Genomic DNA, 19,096 nt, shown 5'->3' with positions numbered 1-19,096 from the left:
GGGGAACAGCCATCCACTGTCAGTCCTGATGTGTCATACACTCTGAGGGTTCTGCCCAGGTGGTTTTGATAGTTCTGAGATATCGATCTCGCCGATCCAGAGATGAGGGAACACTTTCAAGGTCCATTGGCTGACAAAGTCCACCTAAGAGTCTCCATTTGCCCAGATATTTGCTGCCCAAAGATGATATTCGCTGTCATCTTTGGGGTAGTAGTCCATTCTGTTCTGTTCTCCTTCCTCTGCTATGGTAAAGGATATCTGCTGAAGGCCCCAAATGGGCTGCCATATCCTCTATGTGGATCTGGGTCAGACATCCACTATTCCGTCTTTTCCACTGCGGAGGACCAGTTCTCATAGGTGAGCCCAAGGACCTGACACTAGTGATCTGGACCCCTTGGGACTCCCTGTCTCTGGGGCTCATGGACCTGGCACCCACCGTGCAGGTGTGCCCAAGGACCTGGACCAGGGTACCTGGGCCCCACCATACCCCCCGTCCCCTGGGGCTGAAGGACCTAGCATCCATCATGCAGGCAGGCCCAAAGACAATTAGCAGCCTTCTATGGTGATTTGAAATAAAACATGTAGAACAATCATGGTGATGTAGACTTTATTGCTTATTGCATCATTCCACACAAATTTAAGTAAACAGACTGAGAAAATATACTGGGAGTATTAGACAGATGATGGCAGTACTGATGAGAAGTTTCAAGTGTTTTACAGAAGGTAACAAGAGGCACCACTGCCACCATCACCCCAGAAATCTGTACATCTCATATAAAAAGTAAAAATAGTTCATTGGCATTTAACTAGCATTATTCTCTGTAAGCTATGGACAATGATAGGTCTGGTCAATTTCAGAGTACAAGTATTATTTTCCATGAGCAGATATTTATTCAAAATGGTAAGCAAGTAAATCAACACAAGAACAAAATATACACAACCCCAAAGAAAAATTAGCAACCCTAGTGATTCTGAATTCTAATGTTTTGCTCTGTATATATATTAAATCAAGAAAGAAAATGTGATTCAGCTTTTGAAAATGAGATTAAACTCTTTCATTGTAGTTCTTTATATATAATAAAAAATTATCTTTATCATTTAAATGATTTAACTGAAGTGAAAGCCAACCCAGTAAAAAGTGTGGATACAACTCAAACCTGCTCTCACACTAAGGTAACATCTTGAAAAGTTAGTTGTTCACTAAAATACTCAGACCCAAGTTGCACAGGTTTAACACAAGGAACTAACAAGCTGTTCCTCCTGATAAAGCAGTAGGTCTAAGTGCCATTAAAGCGAGAGAGCGTAGACAAAATCACCACCAATCACACATAAAGAAACATAAATAACTCTTACTGGTGAAACTAGAAGAGTTTTCTTCAGTCATAACTTAAAAACAAATCAGGCATGGACAACAGCTTAGCATTTGAAAGACTTCTTTTAAAAAGATGATCAGGTTGAAAAATACATGAGGACCTTTGAAAAGGTAATGAAACAGGACTTGAGATATGGTTCTCTGTTGAAACATCTAGAAGAATTCAGTTATCCAAGGACTGAAATCACAAAACAGCAGATAAATAGGAATTTATTAAACTCACTATCTAACAACACACAAATTAAATATTAAGGCATCTTTTACTCTCATCCTGGTATCCTCAGCAAAGAGAAATGTTTTCAATAAGAGCTAACCCTTATTATGCAAATGCTTTCAAATGTATTTGGCAGGTTTGTTTTTATATTCTCCTAATCCACATATCCCTGAAAGCTTTCATGATCAAATATCTTGACTCAAATTAAGACAAAAATATAAAAAGTTATCAATTTATTAAAGGGTCACATTTGAAAATTAAGAATGAATTACAAAGAGTACCCATTCGTAAAATTCAAATACAGGTATTCTAACTTCTCTGAGGCAATTTGTGCTTCAGTAGTTCAACAAAAACAGAAATAAATACTTTTTTCTAGAAGCCCAGTGATACGGGTCAACTCAATATCCTGCTGTATGGGGAGGATAGTTTGTAAAAGGCTGTAGTCTCCTTTTAAAAAATAGCACATCAACAAGAATAAGATCATATAAATTAATCACTATTATTCTTCCTTATTTGACCATTCACAAAGCTCAACACACTTCATAAAGTGTACTAACAATGAACATGCTTACCTTTTATTAAGGCAAGTTTGTGAAAGTCATAATTTAATACAACCAGAACGCTGTGAACTTTCCACTTACAACACTTTAAGAAACTTACAAAAAAAGTCGTGTTTTATAAAAATCCATCTTGACACCAGAAAATTGTAACATAAGACTTTGAACCCAGTTTACTTTTTAAAGGATGTGTTTTCCTTGTCTCAAATTCCATGTACTATTCATCATCTTTTGAGCCAGTTTTGCTTAACTACGAGAAAAAAAGAGATATTCAGTAAGTTTAAACAGTTCTATTATTCATTTCCATTCAATATTAAAATGAAGTTCCAACAGGCAGGTAACAAGGTTTGAGTAACTTAAATCATCTATAGCTTATTTTCATCCTTAGGCTTACCTATCTCAACTAGGTTTTTTTTTTTTAAGATTTATTTATTTTTTATTACAAAGTCAGATATACAGAGAGGAGGAGAGAGAGGAAGATCCTCCATCCGATGATTCACTCCCCAAGTGAGTGCAACGGCCGGTTCTGTGCCAATCCGAAGCCAGGAACCTGGAACCTCTTCGGGGTCTCCCACGCGGGTGCAGTGTCCCAATGCATTGGGCCGTTCTCGACTGCTTTCCCAGGCCACAAGCAGGGAGCTGGATGGGAAGTGGAGCTGCCGGGATTAGAACCGGCGCCCATATGGGATCCCGGGGCATTCAAGGTAAGGACTTAAGCCGCTAGGCCAAGCCGCTGGGCCCTCAACTAGGTTTTTAAAAACATAATCTCAGGGAAAATATGACCTTCACAGAATAAAAATGTAAAAAAAAAAAAAAATTCTGTGTCCCATGCGGTGGCCTGGTGGCTAAAGTTCTTGCCTTGAACGTGCTGGGATCCCATATGGGCAACTGCTTCTTATCCTAGCAGCCCTGCTTCCCATCCAGCTCCCTGCCTGTGGCCTGAGAAAGCAGTTGAGGACGGCCCAAAGCCTTGGGACCCTGCACCCGCATGAGACACAGGTGGGGGACTTGGAGGGAGTTCCGGAGTCCAGGCTTCAGATTGGTGTAGCACTGACCTTTGAGTTTATTTTTAATTTGGAACTCTACTTATATTAACAGGGACTCTTAAAAATCTCCAAAAAACCTCTCTATATGGGGAAGGGGAGACCATCACCACTCTTGGATCTGACTTTCAGCTGAGATCTGCTGCACTTAGAGAAGACATACTCGATCCAGAGAGTGGCTCATCTTGACCCCAGCACACTTGGAGGAGAGAATGGACCTAACTGGTGAGTTACATGCAGGTGTACCCAGCATAACATGAAGTGCCCATCAAGTATCAGTGGAGAGGAGCTCAGGACATCGAGAGGAGGACAGAGATGCTTCAACCATAAAACATATCAGACAAGGTTAGTTGCCTGTCCATTAGAGGGGAAGAAATACTGTAAATTTTTTATTCCAATTGTACCTCATGGCTCCTTATTCCTGTTTAGTACTATTGTACCAGATTCTAGGATGACAAAAATTATTTTTAACAACCTCCATAGAAATGCATCCCATGGACCAAATAGTTGATTTTAAGATATATCTTATTTATTGGAAAGGTAATCTTTAAGAATGGATAGTATATAAATGAGCAAATCTGAGGGCCCTCACTAAAAATCTAATTGAGGCACTAACTGATACACAAAACCTTGCTCATGAAGTCTTACCAAGGGAATTAACTGGTTGTGTTAAGTATAGCTTTAATACATCTGAAGCTACAGATAACACAAGAGATATGTGAGAGAAGTTAAAACAAAAATGTGCAACAGAAAGTGGCAAATCTTTCTGTGTAAGGACAAGCAACTACAGTAAGCTCCGTACTTAAAAACACAATTCTTAATAGGAAAATAAAACGTTCTTTTCCATGATTGGGTTTCTTCAGTTTCTATATTATTCATAAATTTAGAATCCTATTTGATCATGTGCATTCTTTTTAAAAAAGAGTTATTTTACTTTTATTAGAATGGCAGACTTTACAGAGAGAGGAGTGATAGATAGAGAAGTACTTCCATCCACTGGTTCACTTCCCAAATACCCAGAGCTGAGTTGATATGATGTCAGGAACCTGGAGCTTTTTTGGCTCTCCCACTTGAGTGCAGGCTCCCAAAGCCTTGGGCCATGCTTTCCCAGGGCACAAGCATAGAGCTAGAGCAGAAGTGGAGCAGTCGGGACACAAATCAGCACCCATATGGGATTGCTGGTGCCCCAGGGTGCAGGATGAAGCTGCTGTGGCATTGCGCCAGTCATGAGCATGTCCCTTCTTAAGATGTATTTACAGGGGCCCTGTGCGATACCCTAGTGGCTAAATGCTCGCCTTGCACGCTCCAGGATCCCATATGGGCGCCAGTTTGTATACTGGCTGCTCCACTTCCCACCTGGATCCCTGCTTGTGGCCTGGGAAAGCAGTCGAGGATAGCCTAAAGCCCTGGGACCTTGTACCATGGTGGGAAACCTGGAAGATGTATTTACAGAGTCAGGTTTTATTACAGTTACAAATTACTTCCCTAGTTCTCCTTATTTAAAGTAAGAAAATCGAAAGCTAAGAGGGTAGGAAAGAAGTCTGTGAAGGATATGAGAAAACTACTTACATGCTGAACATGACAAAGTGAGCAGCCGTCCCGGGAAATCCCAAACGTTGCAGAGGAAATGGAAAATACAAATCTCATTATTTGATGGGGTCACAGTAAGTATTCTGAAGATAAGAACACAGACTTTACATACCTTTACCACATCGACCCAGTTCCAGCCTCGAGGGAGTTCCCCTTTGTGGTCTGCAGGAGAGAAATTCAGAATGATGTTTCTAAAACCAGTTAGTTTAACATTGATTTTCTAATAAATAAGATGCTACATGCTATTGCACAAAGCAACTAGACTAAACATTGAAAGTACGTTACTCATTTGGAAAAACAATTGATCGCCGCTGTGAATGTTAATACACTATTCTCATAAAAATATTTCCCTTTTCCATATTTAGCCCATTTCCATTCAACATAAAATCTTCTACCCATTTGAAACTGTGGAGGTTGATGGGCACTGCCAGAAAAAAGAGTTGCTTTATCAGTGTCATGAATAATAATATGTGAATAATAATAATATGTGAATAATTCTACAGCTTATATAAGGTCACTGCTTTGTCAAAAAACAAAACAAAAACCATGTTAGCTCACTCTTTCATGAGTCAGCATTGAAACCATGACCTAAGATTAAATAGTAGCCTGGATAACATGCATGTTCATTGCTGTGCTCTGACCAAATGCTCATTATTTGCTGCTGGCGTTGCAATATAGCAGGTTAAACTATTGCTCACAGTGCCAGTGCTTATCAGAGTTATGGTTCAACTCTCGCTGCTCTGCATCTGTCTGATCCAGCTCCCTGCTAAGGGACCCGGGTAAGCAGTAAATGATGGCTCCCTGACACGTCAGTGGGAGACCAGGATGGAATTTCTGGCTCCTTCCTGAAGTGACACAGTCCTAGCCATTGCAGCCACTTGGGGAGTGACCAGTGGATTGAGGATCTGTCTGCCTCTCAACCTCTTTCCCATTCAAAGTTAAAAATAAGCAAAGGGCCCGGCGGCGTGGCCTAGCGGCTAAAGTCCTCGCCTTGAAAGCCCCGGGATCCCGTATGGGCGCCGGTTCTAATCCCGGCAGCTCCACTTCCCATCCAGCTCCCTGCTTGTGGCCTGGGAGGGCAGTCGAGGACGGCCCAATGCATTGGGACACTGCACCCGCGTGGGAGACCCGGAAGAGGTTCCAGGTTCCCCGCATCGGATTGGCGCGCACCGGCCCGTTGCGGCTCACTTGGGGAGTGAATCATCGGATGGAAGATCTTCCTCTCTGTCTCTGCTCCTCTGTGTATATCTGGCTGTAATAAAATGAATAAATCTTTAAAAAAAAAAAAAAATAAGCAAAATAATTATTTGAGCAAATATTCTTTTAAAAAAGACTTTGATTCTGTTAGGAAGGATTGAAATTAACTCCCAAGAATTGTCTAAGGGTTCGAAGTCGGCAAGTGTTTTCATTCTTTTAATATAATATTGTATATTAAATAATATTTTTATTAATACACACTATTTAAAAAAATCAATTTAAAATGATTCACATTGCTGCTTGCCATATACTATAAATGTCTCATTTTACAAAATCTTAAAACTCTATTCAAAATGACCACACTATAATAATTTTATAGAAAAGAAAACACTAGCCCTGTGACCATCCTGGGAGATGATACAATATTGTAACATGGTAGAGGGTGCCGGGAAATACACATTTTTGTGCCCTATGCTAATGTTCTTCACTCACTGCAGCTAATTTGCCCTTATTTGCCATCATTTCAAATAGTTATTCCTTGCAATGAACTCAACAATTTTCTTTATTTTTTTAAGATTTATTTTTGTTTATTTCAGTGAGGTCATGGTTCTTGAAAGTTCTTTATACTTGTCGGTATGCAACAATTGTACACTATTTTTTTCCCACAGATTTATTTATTTATTTTTTAAAGGTTTTTATTTATTTTTATTACAAAGTCATATACAGAAAGGAGGAGAGACAGAGAGGAAGATCTTCCGTCCAATGATTCACTCCTCAAATGGCTGCAACGGCCAGAGCTGAGCTGATCCAAAGCCAGGAGCCAGGAATCTCCTCCAGGTCTCCCATGAGGGTGCAGGGTCCCAAAGCTTTGGGCTGTCTTTCACTGCTTTCCCGGGCCATAAGCAGGGAGCTGGATGGGAAGTGGAGCTGCCGGGATGAGAACCAGCGCCTATATGGGATTCCAGCACATTTTAGGTGAGGACTTTAGCTGCTTCACTATCAGGCCGGGCCCAAGATTTCTTTCTTTCTTTATTTATTTTTGGAAAGTCAGATAAACAGAGAGGATGATATTCTGTCAGCCGGTTCACTCCCCAAGTGGCTGTGACAGTCGGAGCTGAGTAGATCTGAAGCCAAGAGTCAGGAGCCTCTTTTGGGTCTCCCACATGGGTGCAGCCTTCTTAGGCTTTGGGCCATCCTCGACTACTTTCTCAGGCCACAAGTATAGAGAGCTGGATGAGAAGTGGGGTTGCTAGGACACAAACCGGTGCCAATATGGGATCCCAGCGCATGCAAGGCAAGGACTTTAGCCACTAGGCTACCATGCTGGGTTCCTAATAACTTTCAAAACACATTTGTGACTTAGAAGATCTCTGCTCTGGGACCAGCGCGATAGCCTTGAACGCGCCCGGATCCCATATGGGCACCAGTTCTAATCTCGGCAGCCCCACTTTCCATCCAGCTCCCTGCCTGTGGCCTGAGAAAGCAGTCGAGGATGGCCCAAAGCCTTGGAATCATGCACCCGTGTGGGAGACCCAGAAGAAGCTCCTGGCTCCTGGCTTCAGATTGGCACAGCACTGGCCATTGTGGTCACTTGGGGAGTGAGCCACTGGATGGAAGATCTTCCTCTCTGTCTCTCCTCTGCTCTGTATATCTGACCTTCAAATAAAAATAAATAATAATTAAAAAAGAGATCTCTGCTCCAAATGTTTAGATAATAGAGAATTAATGTCTGTTTATAAAGCATCCATAACACGCTAACAATTTGTGTATATGTGGTACAAAAGAAAAAAAATACAAACCTGTTTTATCTGCCAGCTTACGTTTCTGGGCTTTTGAAAGCTGTTCTTTTTTGTCTTTTTTCTTACTTGATGGGGCTGTATTAGGAGTTTCAGTTGAGATGATATTGCTTGTGGATGTCTAGAAAAAGCAAAAAGTTCTTAGACTCATGCCTTAAAATCTATTAAATTATGGTAAATGTCGCTAAATTTTGCAATGAGTTGTCAACTTTGAAGACTTGTGAAATAGAAGAGCCCTGTATTATTATTGTTATTCTTTAATTAAAAGTGATTTTAACACAGTATTAGTTTCACTCTTCTAAAAGTTCACATCAAAGTTTATAATACAGGCCTGGTGTAGTAGCTGAGTGGCTAAAGTCCTTGCCTTGCGTGTGCCAGCATCCCATATGGGTGTCAGTTCATGTCCCGGATGCTCCACTTCCCATTCAACTTCCTGCCTGTGGCTGGGAAAGCAGTTGAGGATGGCCCAAAGCCTTGGGACCCTGCACCAGTGTGGGAGACCCAGAAGAGGCTCCTGGCTCCTGATTCTGACTGGCTTAGCTCCACTGATGCGGCCACTTGAATAGTGAACCAGCAGACAGACGGGAGATCTTTTTCTTTGTGTCTCCTTCTCTAAATATGTCTGTTTTCCAATAAAAATAAGAGGACACGATACTAATAGAATTACTGTTATCAGAATCCTGAGAAAGAGATGGGAGGTTCCAAGGTCACTTTATAACTTAACTTGCTATTATTTGGATGTGTAAACACATCTTCTGAAAAATCACATGTACCTACCTAGAATTATCCTGGGTCCCTGAAGAAAGTCTAAAACATATAGGTTTGTGTAGCATTTATGTTGGCTACAATTTAAAATGCTTACTCGATGCCAAACATTGCTGTGAATGGTTTCCATGTCACTTTCCCGATACTGAAACCTTGGTGGTAGCTATTACTGAACCCCAGTTTCATGGTGAGGAACTGAGCACACATGAAGAAACCAGGCCCACACCGCTGTTACTGTGTAGTGCACGGTGAGAACATGAACCCAGGCGGACTGGCTCACAGCCCAGTGGTAGCTACTGCCCTCCTCTGCCCCTTCAGTTCCTTTTCAGGGTTCCTCTTTTGTGTCCACTGGGAAAGTGGAAGCTAAAACAACCCAAGTGCAGAGGATACAACCTTTGCTGCCAAAAGCTTACGGTGTGGATCAGCACACAGACTCAGTTAACACCGACCACTAAAGGTCTTTTTGTGCATGTCTTGGTATAAACGGGTCTCACATACACATGTTTAAGGTCATAAACAAGGATTCTTATCTAGAATGATCGTAAAAGTTAAACATATTTTCCCATTCAGTAAAGGCTCCTGAAGCTGTAACACTACTTAAAACAGAGTAAGCCTCATGGAAGAGCAACCCCACACATATTTTAGCACTACTTAAGACATCTCTAGCTATCCAAGAATTCTGTAGAAACTAACGCAAATAATACTGTGTTCTACCGCAAGTTAGTTCAGCAGGTGCCCAAAGTATTCCAGCTACTGATAAAAGGTAGAAATCTGGAGGATATTGAGTTCATTTTTAGGTTAAATGTAGGAAATCTAGAAATGCATTGTTCTTATTTAACTCAGATCTAACTCTCTATGTCAATCTAATAAAGTTTCTTTCCAAGTTTCAAAAAAACATTAGCAAGTTAGAAACTAATTACACGCAGGACAACATCCAAACAACAGAAGAATCTGGTGAAGGATGAGTGCCTCCATACTCACAGCGGAAGTGATGGGATGATGATGCTCCATGAACTGTTCTTTGTTGTCCTTGGCATACTCAAACAACGTGTAGGTCATGGCGGTGCCCAGGTTCACCTCTACTGCTTCCTGTAACTTGGCCAATATACTCTGCTTTACAGCTGATGATCTGCAAAGGCACAACAGACATTTCACTAACAGAAGAGTACAACACAGAATCCACTGTAGAAAACGAAGAAAGCCAAACGCTACTCACATGGTGTTGTTAAAGAAAGCATTCATGGATATAATTGGAGGTGTTTGGGGATAGGTTTCTGTCCAGGAAATCTCTATTAAGAAGGCTTTGGGATCGTCATTTTCACCTATCTGAAGAAAAGGGAAATCTTAGGCTTGTAGAAAGTGATAACAAAGACAGAGTACTAACTTAATGATCTTTGAACTGACACATTCTAACATTCATGCTTGAATCAGACATGCCACAAGTGGAAAAGTCATCCTACATGGAGCAGGACAAGGGAAGTCTAATGTAGCCCTGGCCCACCCGGGTGGCAGTTTTTTGTTTGTGTTCATAAGCCCCACTCTGCAACCAGTCCATCAAGTTTCCTACCCCAGGGCTACACTACACCTATGTTTTTGTTTTTTATCAGTTTTCTGAGAATGAAGATAAGACATCAACTATAGGGTCAGGAAGAGAATGGACAAAACCAATAATCCACACAAATGAAACACCTTGTCTTTGTCTTAAATCTTCCAACTGCTAAATCACAACTGGCATTAAGAATAAGTAAACTTAATAGTACACTTAAATAAGAGACTGATGGAATTATGATTCCTTATGAAGGACTACACCATTGTAGTAAAACGGGGAAAATCTGTGTGGGGGTGGGAGTATGGGGGGAGATCCCAGTCTATATGGAAAAAGAAAAAATAAATAAATTAATTTTAAAAAAAAGAATAAGTAAACTGGATCTGGCACAGTAGTCTAGTGACTAAAGTCCTCGCCTTGCATGTGCCGGCATCCCATATGGCACTGGTTCGTATCCTGGCTGCTCCACTTCCCTTCCAGCTCCATGCTTGTGGCCTGGGAAAGCAGTGGAAGACAACCCAAAGCCTTGGGACCCTGTACCCATGTGGGAGACTCAGAAGAAGCTCCTGGCTCCTGGCTTTGGATTGGCTCAGCTTCAGCCACTGTGGCCACTGGAGCAGTGAACCAGCATACGGAAGAGCGAGAGGACTCATGCCCAAACTCACAAAACATTCTAGTCTGAAGGCCTAGTGGACTCTCAGTTCTTTGCTGAGCTGCCTACCTGTCTATCAGGTATGCTTCTTTAAACTAAATGTTGATTCAGCCTTCAAAATAAATAAATAAAACAAATAAATAAATACACACACAAATCATCTTATTCATCAGATATTCCATATATTTGAATCTTCTCTCTCCACCAAAGATGCCTTTATGACAAAAAGAATCCAGGCCACTTCTGACGTATAATGTCCCCAGGTATGGTTGGATGGTTTCTGCTGTGATGATTCCAATTAAGGGACCCCACGCTGAGTGGGCTAAACTGCCACTGCAATGCCAGCATCCTCCATATTGGAGTGCAAGTTTCTTTCAGCTCCTTGCTAACGCATCTGGGAAAGCAACAGAGGACGGCCCAAGTACCTGGGTCCCTGCCACCCACATGGGAGATGCAAAGTGAGGTCTGAGTTCTTGGCTTTGGCCTGGCCCAGCCCTGGCTACTGTGGCCATTTGGGAGTGAAACAGCAGATGAAAAGGCTACGTCTCTGTCACGTGTGTGAAATGGATGCTTATTACAGAAGGTACAGGATATCTTTTACAATCATTATTGGTGATACTGAGTTTGATTACTCAAGAGACTCTTTGCAAGAGCTCATCAATGTAAAAACATCTTTTTATTTTGTAATTAATAAGTAATCTGTACGAAACAGTGTGACTACCTTGTTTCTCAGTACCTTTCACTTAATGATGTTAGCACCCATGAATAAGCTTTGACTGAATGAATTATTACACTGGAAGTTGCACAGTGGTGATTTCCTAGTAATACTGTGGAATGATTCATGAATCAGCATCTCTTCCTTGCATAGAGTTATGCTAATCCCATCTCATTTTAAGTGTATGTTCTGCTTTGTTTATAAAAGTATTTTAAAAGGTCCAGGTGTGGTAGCCTAGTGGTTAAATTCTTACTTTGCAACCACTGGGATCCCATGTGGGCGCTGGTTTGTGTCCTGGCTGCTCCACTTCCCACCCAGGTCCCTGCTTGTGGCCTGGGGAAGCAGTAGAGGATGGCCTAAAGCCTTGAGACCCTGCACCAATGTGGGAGACCCAGAAGTTCCTGGCTCCTGGCTTCAGATCAGCTGAGCTCCGGCTGATGCAGCTACTTGGGAGAGTGAACTAGCAGACAGAAGATATTTCTTTCTGTCTCTTCTTTTCTCTTTAAATCTGCCTTTCCAATAAAAACAAGTAAAAAAGATTTTAAAAAGTATTTGATAATAGTAAGGTTTATAAACCTTTTACTCCAAGTTATTACTTAATTCTCTTTTATTTTCTGTGCACTGATTTTTCATGCACATCCTCTCACCAGCATCACGTTCCAACTAACATAGGTGAATCCCAGAACTCGTATCAAGCTACTTTAGGACCTGTTGCTACATCAGTTTTGAATTAATTACTTAAAAAACTGATGTTATCAGTTTAGGGTCACGTTTTAACTAAATGAGATAATTAAAAAGTGAAGAAGTTAATCTGCTTTATGCAGTCACTAGGTGCTTACATGTAGGAACAAACTGACATGTGCCTCACGTTGTGCAAGGTACCTTGAGATGATTCATTAAACTGCGGAACAAGGAACGGTTCAAAACTGACAGAACAGGAAAAGCGTATGGTTAGAGATTAGGAGACCATTTGATACACTCATCTCACATCTGAAGTACCTGAGTTCAAGTCCTGGTTCTACTTCCTATGCAACTTCCTGCTAACATGCATCCTGGGACAATGCATGTGATGGTCCTTGCTATTCATCTGGGAGACTACCTGGTCCCTGATTTCAGTCTGACCCAGCCATGGCTATAGGTAGGCATTTGGAACCAGCTGATGAAATCTCTCTCTCCTTTTCTGTCCCTTCCCTGCCAGCCCCGATCCCCAACTCTCTGTTTTTAAATAAATAAATAAATAAATCTTAAAAGAGATATTTTCAGACAAGACTGCGGAAACAGGTGATGGGTTCCATAGACAGGCTTACGGGAACTACATAAGCTCCTCAATACCTCCTCCCTTATCCTATGTGACCCTTAGTTTACAAATGCCTGTTGCCACTAATAAACTTCGGCTATTGCCCACCAATCAGTAGTTTACGCGTGTTATTATCAGTTCCATGCACCAAGTCCATTGCTGCAGAACAGCAAACACACACACAACTAAGTTAAAAATGGGGATAATGAATTTTGTTTCAAAGTCAGGAGTTATGGGCTCAATATGCCTCAGAGGATGCTTGGTTTAGGCCTAAAGAAAAAACAGGATGGATGGTTGATGAGAAGGGAAGAGAGTACTAAACAAACAACCTCCCTCAAAGAAGGTATTTAACAATCCATTACGTTTAATGGATGCCAGCAGATGGGAAAGCTTGGAGAGACAGTTCAAAACAAAGAGAAGGACTCCTAAGTGTCTAGGTAAGGAATACAGTCCTTGTTCTTAAGGCAAGAGGAAATTACCGAGACTCTTTTAAAATTTTTTTGTTGTTACCTTTTTTTTTTTTTTTGGAGACTCTTTTAAAATTAAGACATTCTGGGAGGGAGAGGTAGTAGTGGTGGCGAGAGACTAATCTTCCACCTATAACGCCAGCATCTTCTTTGGGTGCTGGTTTGGGTCCAGGCTGCTCCACTTCTGATTCAGCTTTATGCTTATGGACTGAGAAAGTAGTGGAGGATTGTTCAAGTCTTGGGACCCTGCATCTACAAGGGAGACCTGGGAAAAGCTCCTGGCTCCTGGCTTTTGGATCAGCTCAGTTGCAGACATTGTAGCCAGTTGGGGAGTGAACCAGCAGATGGATGATCTTTCTCTCAGTCCCTCCTTCTCTCTGTGAAATCTGCCTTTGGAATAAAAATAAATACTTTCTTTAAAAAAGTCTGCTGTATTTAAAGATAGAAAACATTAACAAATAAAACGAAGCAAGACAATGGGGTGACTACTGCATTGTTTCAGAGAATGAATTAATAGTCTGTTGGAAGATTAATGTTGGAGTGTAAGGAGAAGCCAAAGAACTGAGTAGGAAGTCATTTAGAAGTCTGCTAATCTGTGCAGCACAGGGACGAGGACTGCCTACCACAGGCAGAGAACCCTGCTCCGTGTTGATGGTCATCATGCTACCGCTGGTCTCTGAAATGCATCCCAGGGACTGTATCAGTGGGTCCATCCTACAGAGCACACACATGTCCGAGAGTACTCTGCCTGCGGTGCTCAGTAACCACTGCCGCAAACAGAAGCATTTAGAAAAGTCAAGGAACGTTCTCAACTTCTCCTGGGCTAAGGGGTAGTGACATGCAAAGTGTAGGGAGGCAGCTGGGTTCAAAGAGAAGGGCCCTGGACTTAACTCCATCATCAACTTTGACTATGAAAACTCCCTTGGTCGTTTTCTATATGGAGATGTTACAAAGAGTGTAGCCAGAGGATCCCAAGTAAGTTCATTTTCTGTGACAGTCTACAGTATGTCATGGTTCAGCATCATTTCTCACAAAACAGTGACAGTGTTTGTGACAACCATAAACCTTTCACAAAAACACTTTCTCATTTCACTGCAACTTATAATCATTTGGATAAGTCAGTCAACATATGGGTTGTGTTGTTCATTTACAAAGTAAAATACTGGTACTGTTATATTGAAGACAGAGTCATGTGCAAATCTCATATTAAAGAAAATCTACATTTCACACAAATAAAAATTATTCACGCAGGTTTGGAATCTAGACTTACCGAGTTTTAATACCATATATATTATATTAATATCATATAAAAATGTTAGCTTTTCTTGATTATGTATAGGGTGGTAAAAAAGAACACTAGACTTGGAACACAGACCTGGATTTTAATCCTGTTAAAGTCTCAGGATTAACCACAGGAGCTAAGGAAGCCGAGGCTGGCAGAACCAACTTCCAGGTAGTAAAATCACTCAATTTCCAAGGTTTTTTCCACTTCCAACATTTCTATGATTGTTTTACCATAAAAACAAGTTTCTCTTGGTTTTTAAAACGTTTCTGAATTAGGCTTTCAAATGTTAACCAAAATAGTTAAGTGCCGTGGTTGATGAGTTTCATTTAAATGCTTCAGAAAATACAAACAGAGTACACTTAAACCACGAAGTTTAAAAGTAAGAACCAGATTTCAGTAAGCTTCGGTCTTTTCTAGCAAAGAGTTAAGGCTCTCCCTCAAGACATGTCTTACCCTGTACTGAAATGAAACTGGACTTAATTCCCGGAAACTTTCATCTCCTTCATAAATAGAACGCAATGCTTCTAGTTCCATCTGAAAGAAACAAATGAGTGAGTTTTTTGTAGTGGCAGGAATGGGATAGAAATAGATGATTTGGGGTTTCTGGCTCCAGACCACTCAATCACGAAGAACCCAGCTAATTTACATAGGCTGACACGCTTAGGACAATTGTGTACCACAATGATTGCCATGGATACTTTCTAAAAAACGGTGTCAGGTTCTGTTAGGTGTTTTACACTGTGTCATCTCATTTAATTGTCATATCCATCCTATGGATGATAACTGTCATATCATGATAATTGTCATATCATCCTCCCTGGTAGGGAGGAGAAAATAAAGTTTCATTTAAAGCAAATCCAGCATGTGCGCTAATCAATCTGCTGAAGAGCAAGTAGCCAGGGGCAGAAAGAGCTCTGACCTGGTTGATGAAAATACAAACGGCAAGAATTTCCCATTATTGCATAAATTAGTGTATCTGAAATCCTTCCCATGGGATGATATAAAACTTCAAAAGCCAAACCAAACAAAACAATAATAACTGTTAAAAACCTAAACAAACTTTCAGAGAAAGGCTAGCAAGGATCTGCTCAAGATAGGCGAAGGCACTGCAACAGCAAAGCTAGCTAGTAACCTTGCCTGGGAATACTTCTTGCAGTAGGTTTACCAATAATCGCATCTCAAGCACCACGTGACCACTGGCGAATGTGAGAACAATGCCTTCTGTACAGGTGCTGGCTTTGGAGAAGAGGCATACCACAAAATGTACAAAACAGGGGTGGTGACTGAGCCAGAGGGACCACATTTCAGAACTGGCAGAACACTAAACAACCCCTAACACTTAGAATAGGCTACATGTATCTCAGCAACTCTTCTAGCAGAGGGAAACTGGAATGAGGACACTCAGTCGATAGACCTCGGCAGGGCTCCCCGAGTCTCTCTCGGCACCGTTACAAAGAAAAACCCAGGAGCTCAAACTGTACTCAATGACTGAGAAGATTAGACTGGGACAAACAACCGAAGTGCACTGCTACTCCTCCTGGACATCATCCTTCCCCGTATTTTAATTAAGGAGCCAGACAGGAACAGAAATAAGAGGCAGGCTTATTAAATTTGTCGAGGATAATTTGATGGGATAGTGAATCATGCTTGCGGCAGAATGAAGAACTTAAAAACCAGCGATTAATGAAATTAAACTGGGTGAAGTCGAAGAACCAGTGCTTAGATACTTACACAAGTAGAGGGCCTGGCGGCATGGCCTAGTGGCTAATATCCTTGCCCTGAACGCCCTGGGATCCCATATGGGCGCCGGTTCTAATCCCGGCAGCTCCACTTCCCATCCAGCTTCCTGCTTGGGGTCTGGGAAAGCAGTCGAGGACGGCCCAAGGCTTTGGGACCCTGCACCTGCGTGGGAGACCCAGAAGAGGTTCCTGGTTCCCGGCTTCGGATCGGCGCGCACTGGCAGTTGCGGTCACTTGGGGAGTGAATCATCTGACCAAAGATCTTCCTCTCTGTCTCTCCTCCTCTATGTATATCCGCCTTTCCAATAAAACAAATAAATCTTAAAAAAAAAAATACACAAGTAGAGAATGAAAAACAAATTGCTTTCTAAAAAGCGCCGGTAGGATTTTAGTGCACAATGCATTTAACTGCAAAAAGGGGTGTTCTGAAATGATTTGACAAGAGGGCACAGCTTTGAATCTGACTTGATTCCAGGATGGTAAGGGAATCTGGGGAGAACAGGCCCATGAATAGGCTAAAGGAACAACTTGGTCAAGATGATGACCCTGGGCAGAAAACTGTCCCCAAGATCTGGAAATCAGTCATTGGGAAATTAATTCTTGCCTCCATGCCCCCCAAATCCTGACTCAAAAGGAGTGGGGTGGAGTGCTCGTATCTATTTTTTAAACCAATCATGGAAAAATAGTCCTACGGGCTCAACGTTTAGACATTTACTCTGTATTCTCCGTGCATTGCAGGGAGACAAAATCATTCATGTCTGGCTGAAAAACACACCAGGCAAGACTGTTTTAGAAGGAATTCAGGTGCCAACTTGCCTGTTGAACTTTGGGCCTTCTAAAGCTAATGTCCAATCCAGTGACTGTTACTTCAGTTGTGCCTGACAGTGCTAAGGTTCAAGTGAGCTGGGAGCTACTGCACAAGGAGATGCCTGGTCAGGTTCCCGATTCTTCTTCGCTGTGCACTCCCTCCACTTTCAAACTTTACAAAGCTAGAAGGTTCCCCTCGGCGTGACTGGACCAACCCTACCCTACCATCCTGAGATCCTGAGGTGTACCATGCACCTGCCAACGTGGACCAATGACTTCCTACAGCAGTCGGGATGCAAACCAGAGAGACTCGAGACATTCTTTCCTTCCACCAGAAACTCCACTAAGCTGTCCACCAGTCAACAGTTTTCTCGAATTGCACAACTCAGGATACCTGGATCGGGTACCCAAGGATATTCAGTCATTCTTGTCATCCAGGAAACCTGTAGCGACTGCTCTCTCCTTTCAGGTGAGCAAACAGGAAAGATGCAGGGAGAGGAAGGGGCGGAGGTGTACCGTGCCCTCTCCACGCGTGCTTGACCTATCTGACACCGCCCTGCTGAACTTGGGACACGCCGGCTAGGCTCTGAGCGCGAGGCACGTGCGGGTCCCGGGCCGCCCAGTGACCCTCCCGCGGGGCTGGCTGCGGCTGAGCGCCTGCGCGGGGAACAGGGGCGTCCAGGCCGGGTAGGGTGGCTCACCTCTTGGTCCTCGTTAGCGCTCATCGTGTCAGTCGCGGGGCCCTCCCCGGCTGCCTGCGCTGGTCACTACGAAGAAAAAGCAAGGGCAATGGCCCCGAGGCTCGGGGACGTCCCGCTTCCCGAAGCCCGGGCACCCGCACGTCCCGAGTGGCCGACGATGGGCGAAGGGGCCGTGCTCCCGGGAGCAGCAGACCGGGCCAGGCGGGCAGAGCCGAGCCTGAGGAACGGCGGCGGGGCGGTAACGGCGGGGCTCCGCCTCCTGCCCCTCTCTCCTTCTCCCAATTGGCTCCTTGCATCTCCGCCCCCGACTCTGTCTCGGATATGAACGGGAGAGCTCCCCCCACCTCCGGGTTTGGAGAGCCGCGTCAGGCTCTAGGATCGCGATTGGCGTAAGGCGCTGTCACTCAGGTCCAGGAAAGTGCTTCCTGTGTCAGCGGAGGTGGGGAGCGAGAGGCTTCTACCGGGAGGCTGCGGCTCACTGAGGCCGTGGGGACGGGTCCCCACGTTCTGTGACAGCCCTGCTTGCCTTGCCTGGCGGCGATCGGCCACGGCTGCAGCGGGGCCTTGGGGCTCGCGGCCTGGGTGAGTCTGGCCCCGTAGGAAGAGCTGGCTCCTATCAGGGCTGGTTTTAGGGCCTTGTGTTTTCCTGTGGGTAGAGGGTTGCCTTCCGGGGATTTCTCTTCCAGCCCCTTCCCAAAGACACCTATTTGTCTAAGGCAGCACCTGCGCCTCGGACGTTGGGGCGGGCTGAGAGACACTTCGTCTCTATTCTGGTCTCTACGCCGTTCCCACCTTCCCTCACAGACGCTAACCCGGGGCAGAATGCTGCAACCATAGGGGTAGAAACTTACCCTGCTCCGCCACCCCAACATCAGCCCTTTTATTTTATTTTATTTTTTAAATAATCAAGCAACTCCTCGTTTGATCCTTGTGCAGCTGGACATCTCTGAATCTCTCTTTTTTTGAAATTCTTTTGTTAATATATATACATTTTATTAATTACATTGCATTATGTGCCTCAGTTTCATAGGCTCTGGGGATCCCCCAACCTCCATCTCTGAATCTCATTGTTAGTAAACTAGTCCTCCACCCCGCCCCTCCAGGTAATTATGGTAGCCTTATTATAATTATTCTCCTTGTCACTCGGGTCTCCATCTTCCACGCTGACTTCCACTCCACGTCTCCACCCAGAATGCTCTCTTCTGCACCTCCCCATCATAGTTGGGTTTATAGCTTCCCATTGGAGATTTGGAAGTTTCCTTTTCCCAGCTTGTCACAGGGATACCTTCAGTGGACCTCTGGTTTTTACCTTCCTGTTTCCAGCTTTGCATGGACTTTTAAGTGCCAGAGCTT

At 43.2% G+C, this 19,096-nt stretch overlaps 1 protein-coding gene across 1 annotated transcript; it reads right to left on the bottom strand.

The window, feature by feature from the left end:
* Window positions 1-590: 590 nt before the first annotated feature.
* Window positions 591-17,960, bottom strand: RWDD4 (RWD domain containing 4). The gene is made up of 7 exons (XM_058669949.1): window positions 17,744-17,960; window positions 14,950-15,030; window positions 9,751-9,860; window positions 9,516-9,663; window positions 7,773-7,890; window positions 4,756-4,938; window positions 591-2,393 (listed from the first exon to the last, which is right to left on the bottom strand). The coding sequence occupies exons 1-7, from the start codon at window positions 17,765-17,767 to the stop codon at window positions 2,368-2,370; spliced, it is 690 nt and encodes a 229-aa protein (XP_058525932.1). The 5' UTR covers window positions 17,768-17,960; the 3' UTR covers window positions 591-2,367.
* Window positions 17,961-19,096: the final 1,136 nt, after the last annotated feature.

The sequence above is a fragment of the Ochotona princeps genome, chromosome 11, assembly GCF_030435755.1.
Source record: "Ochotona princeps isolate mOchPri1 chromosome 11, mOchPri1.hap1, whole genome shotgun sequence".
NCBI classification, from domain to species: Eukaryota; Metazoa; Chordata; class Mammalia; order Lagomorpha; family Ochotonidae; genus Ochotona; species Ochotona princeps.
This window is presented reverse-complemented; position numbering and strand designations above follow the sequence as displayed.

Coding starts and splice junctions, on each gene's coding strand:
- RWDD4 (XM_058669949.1), bottom strand. CDS start 17,767: ATGAGCGCTAACGAGGACCAAGAG. Junction 9,861..14,949: donor CAGTTTCATTTCAGTACAGG/GTAAGACATGTC, acceptor CCTTTTCTTCAG/ATAGGTGAAAATGACGATCC. Junction 4,939..7,772: donor TAAGCTGGCAGATAAAACAG/GTTTGTATTTTT, acceptor TCTCTCCTGCAG/ACCACAAAGGGGAACTCCCT.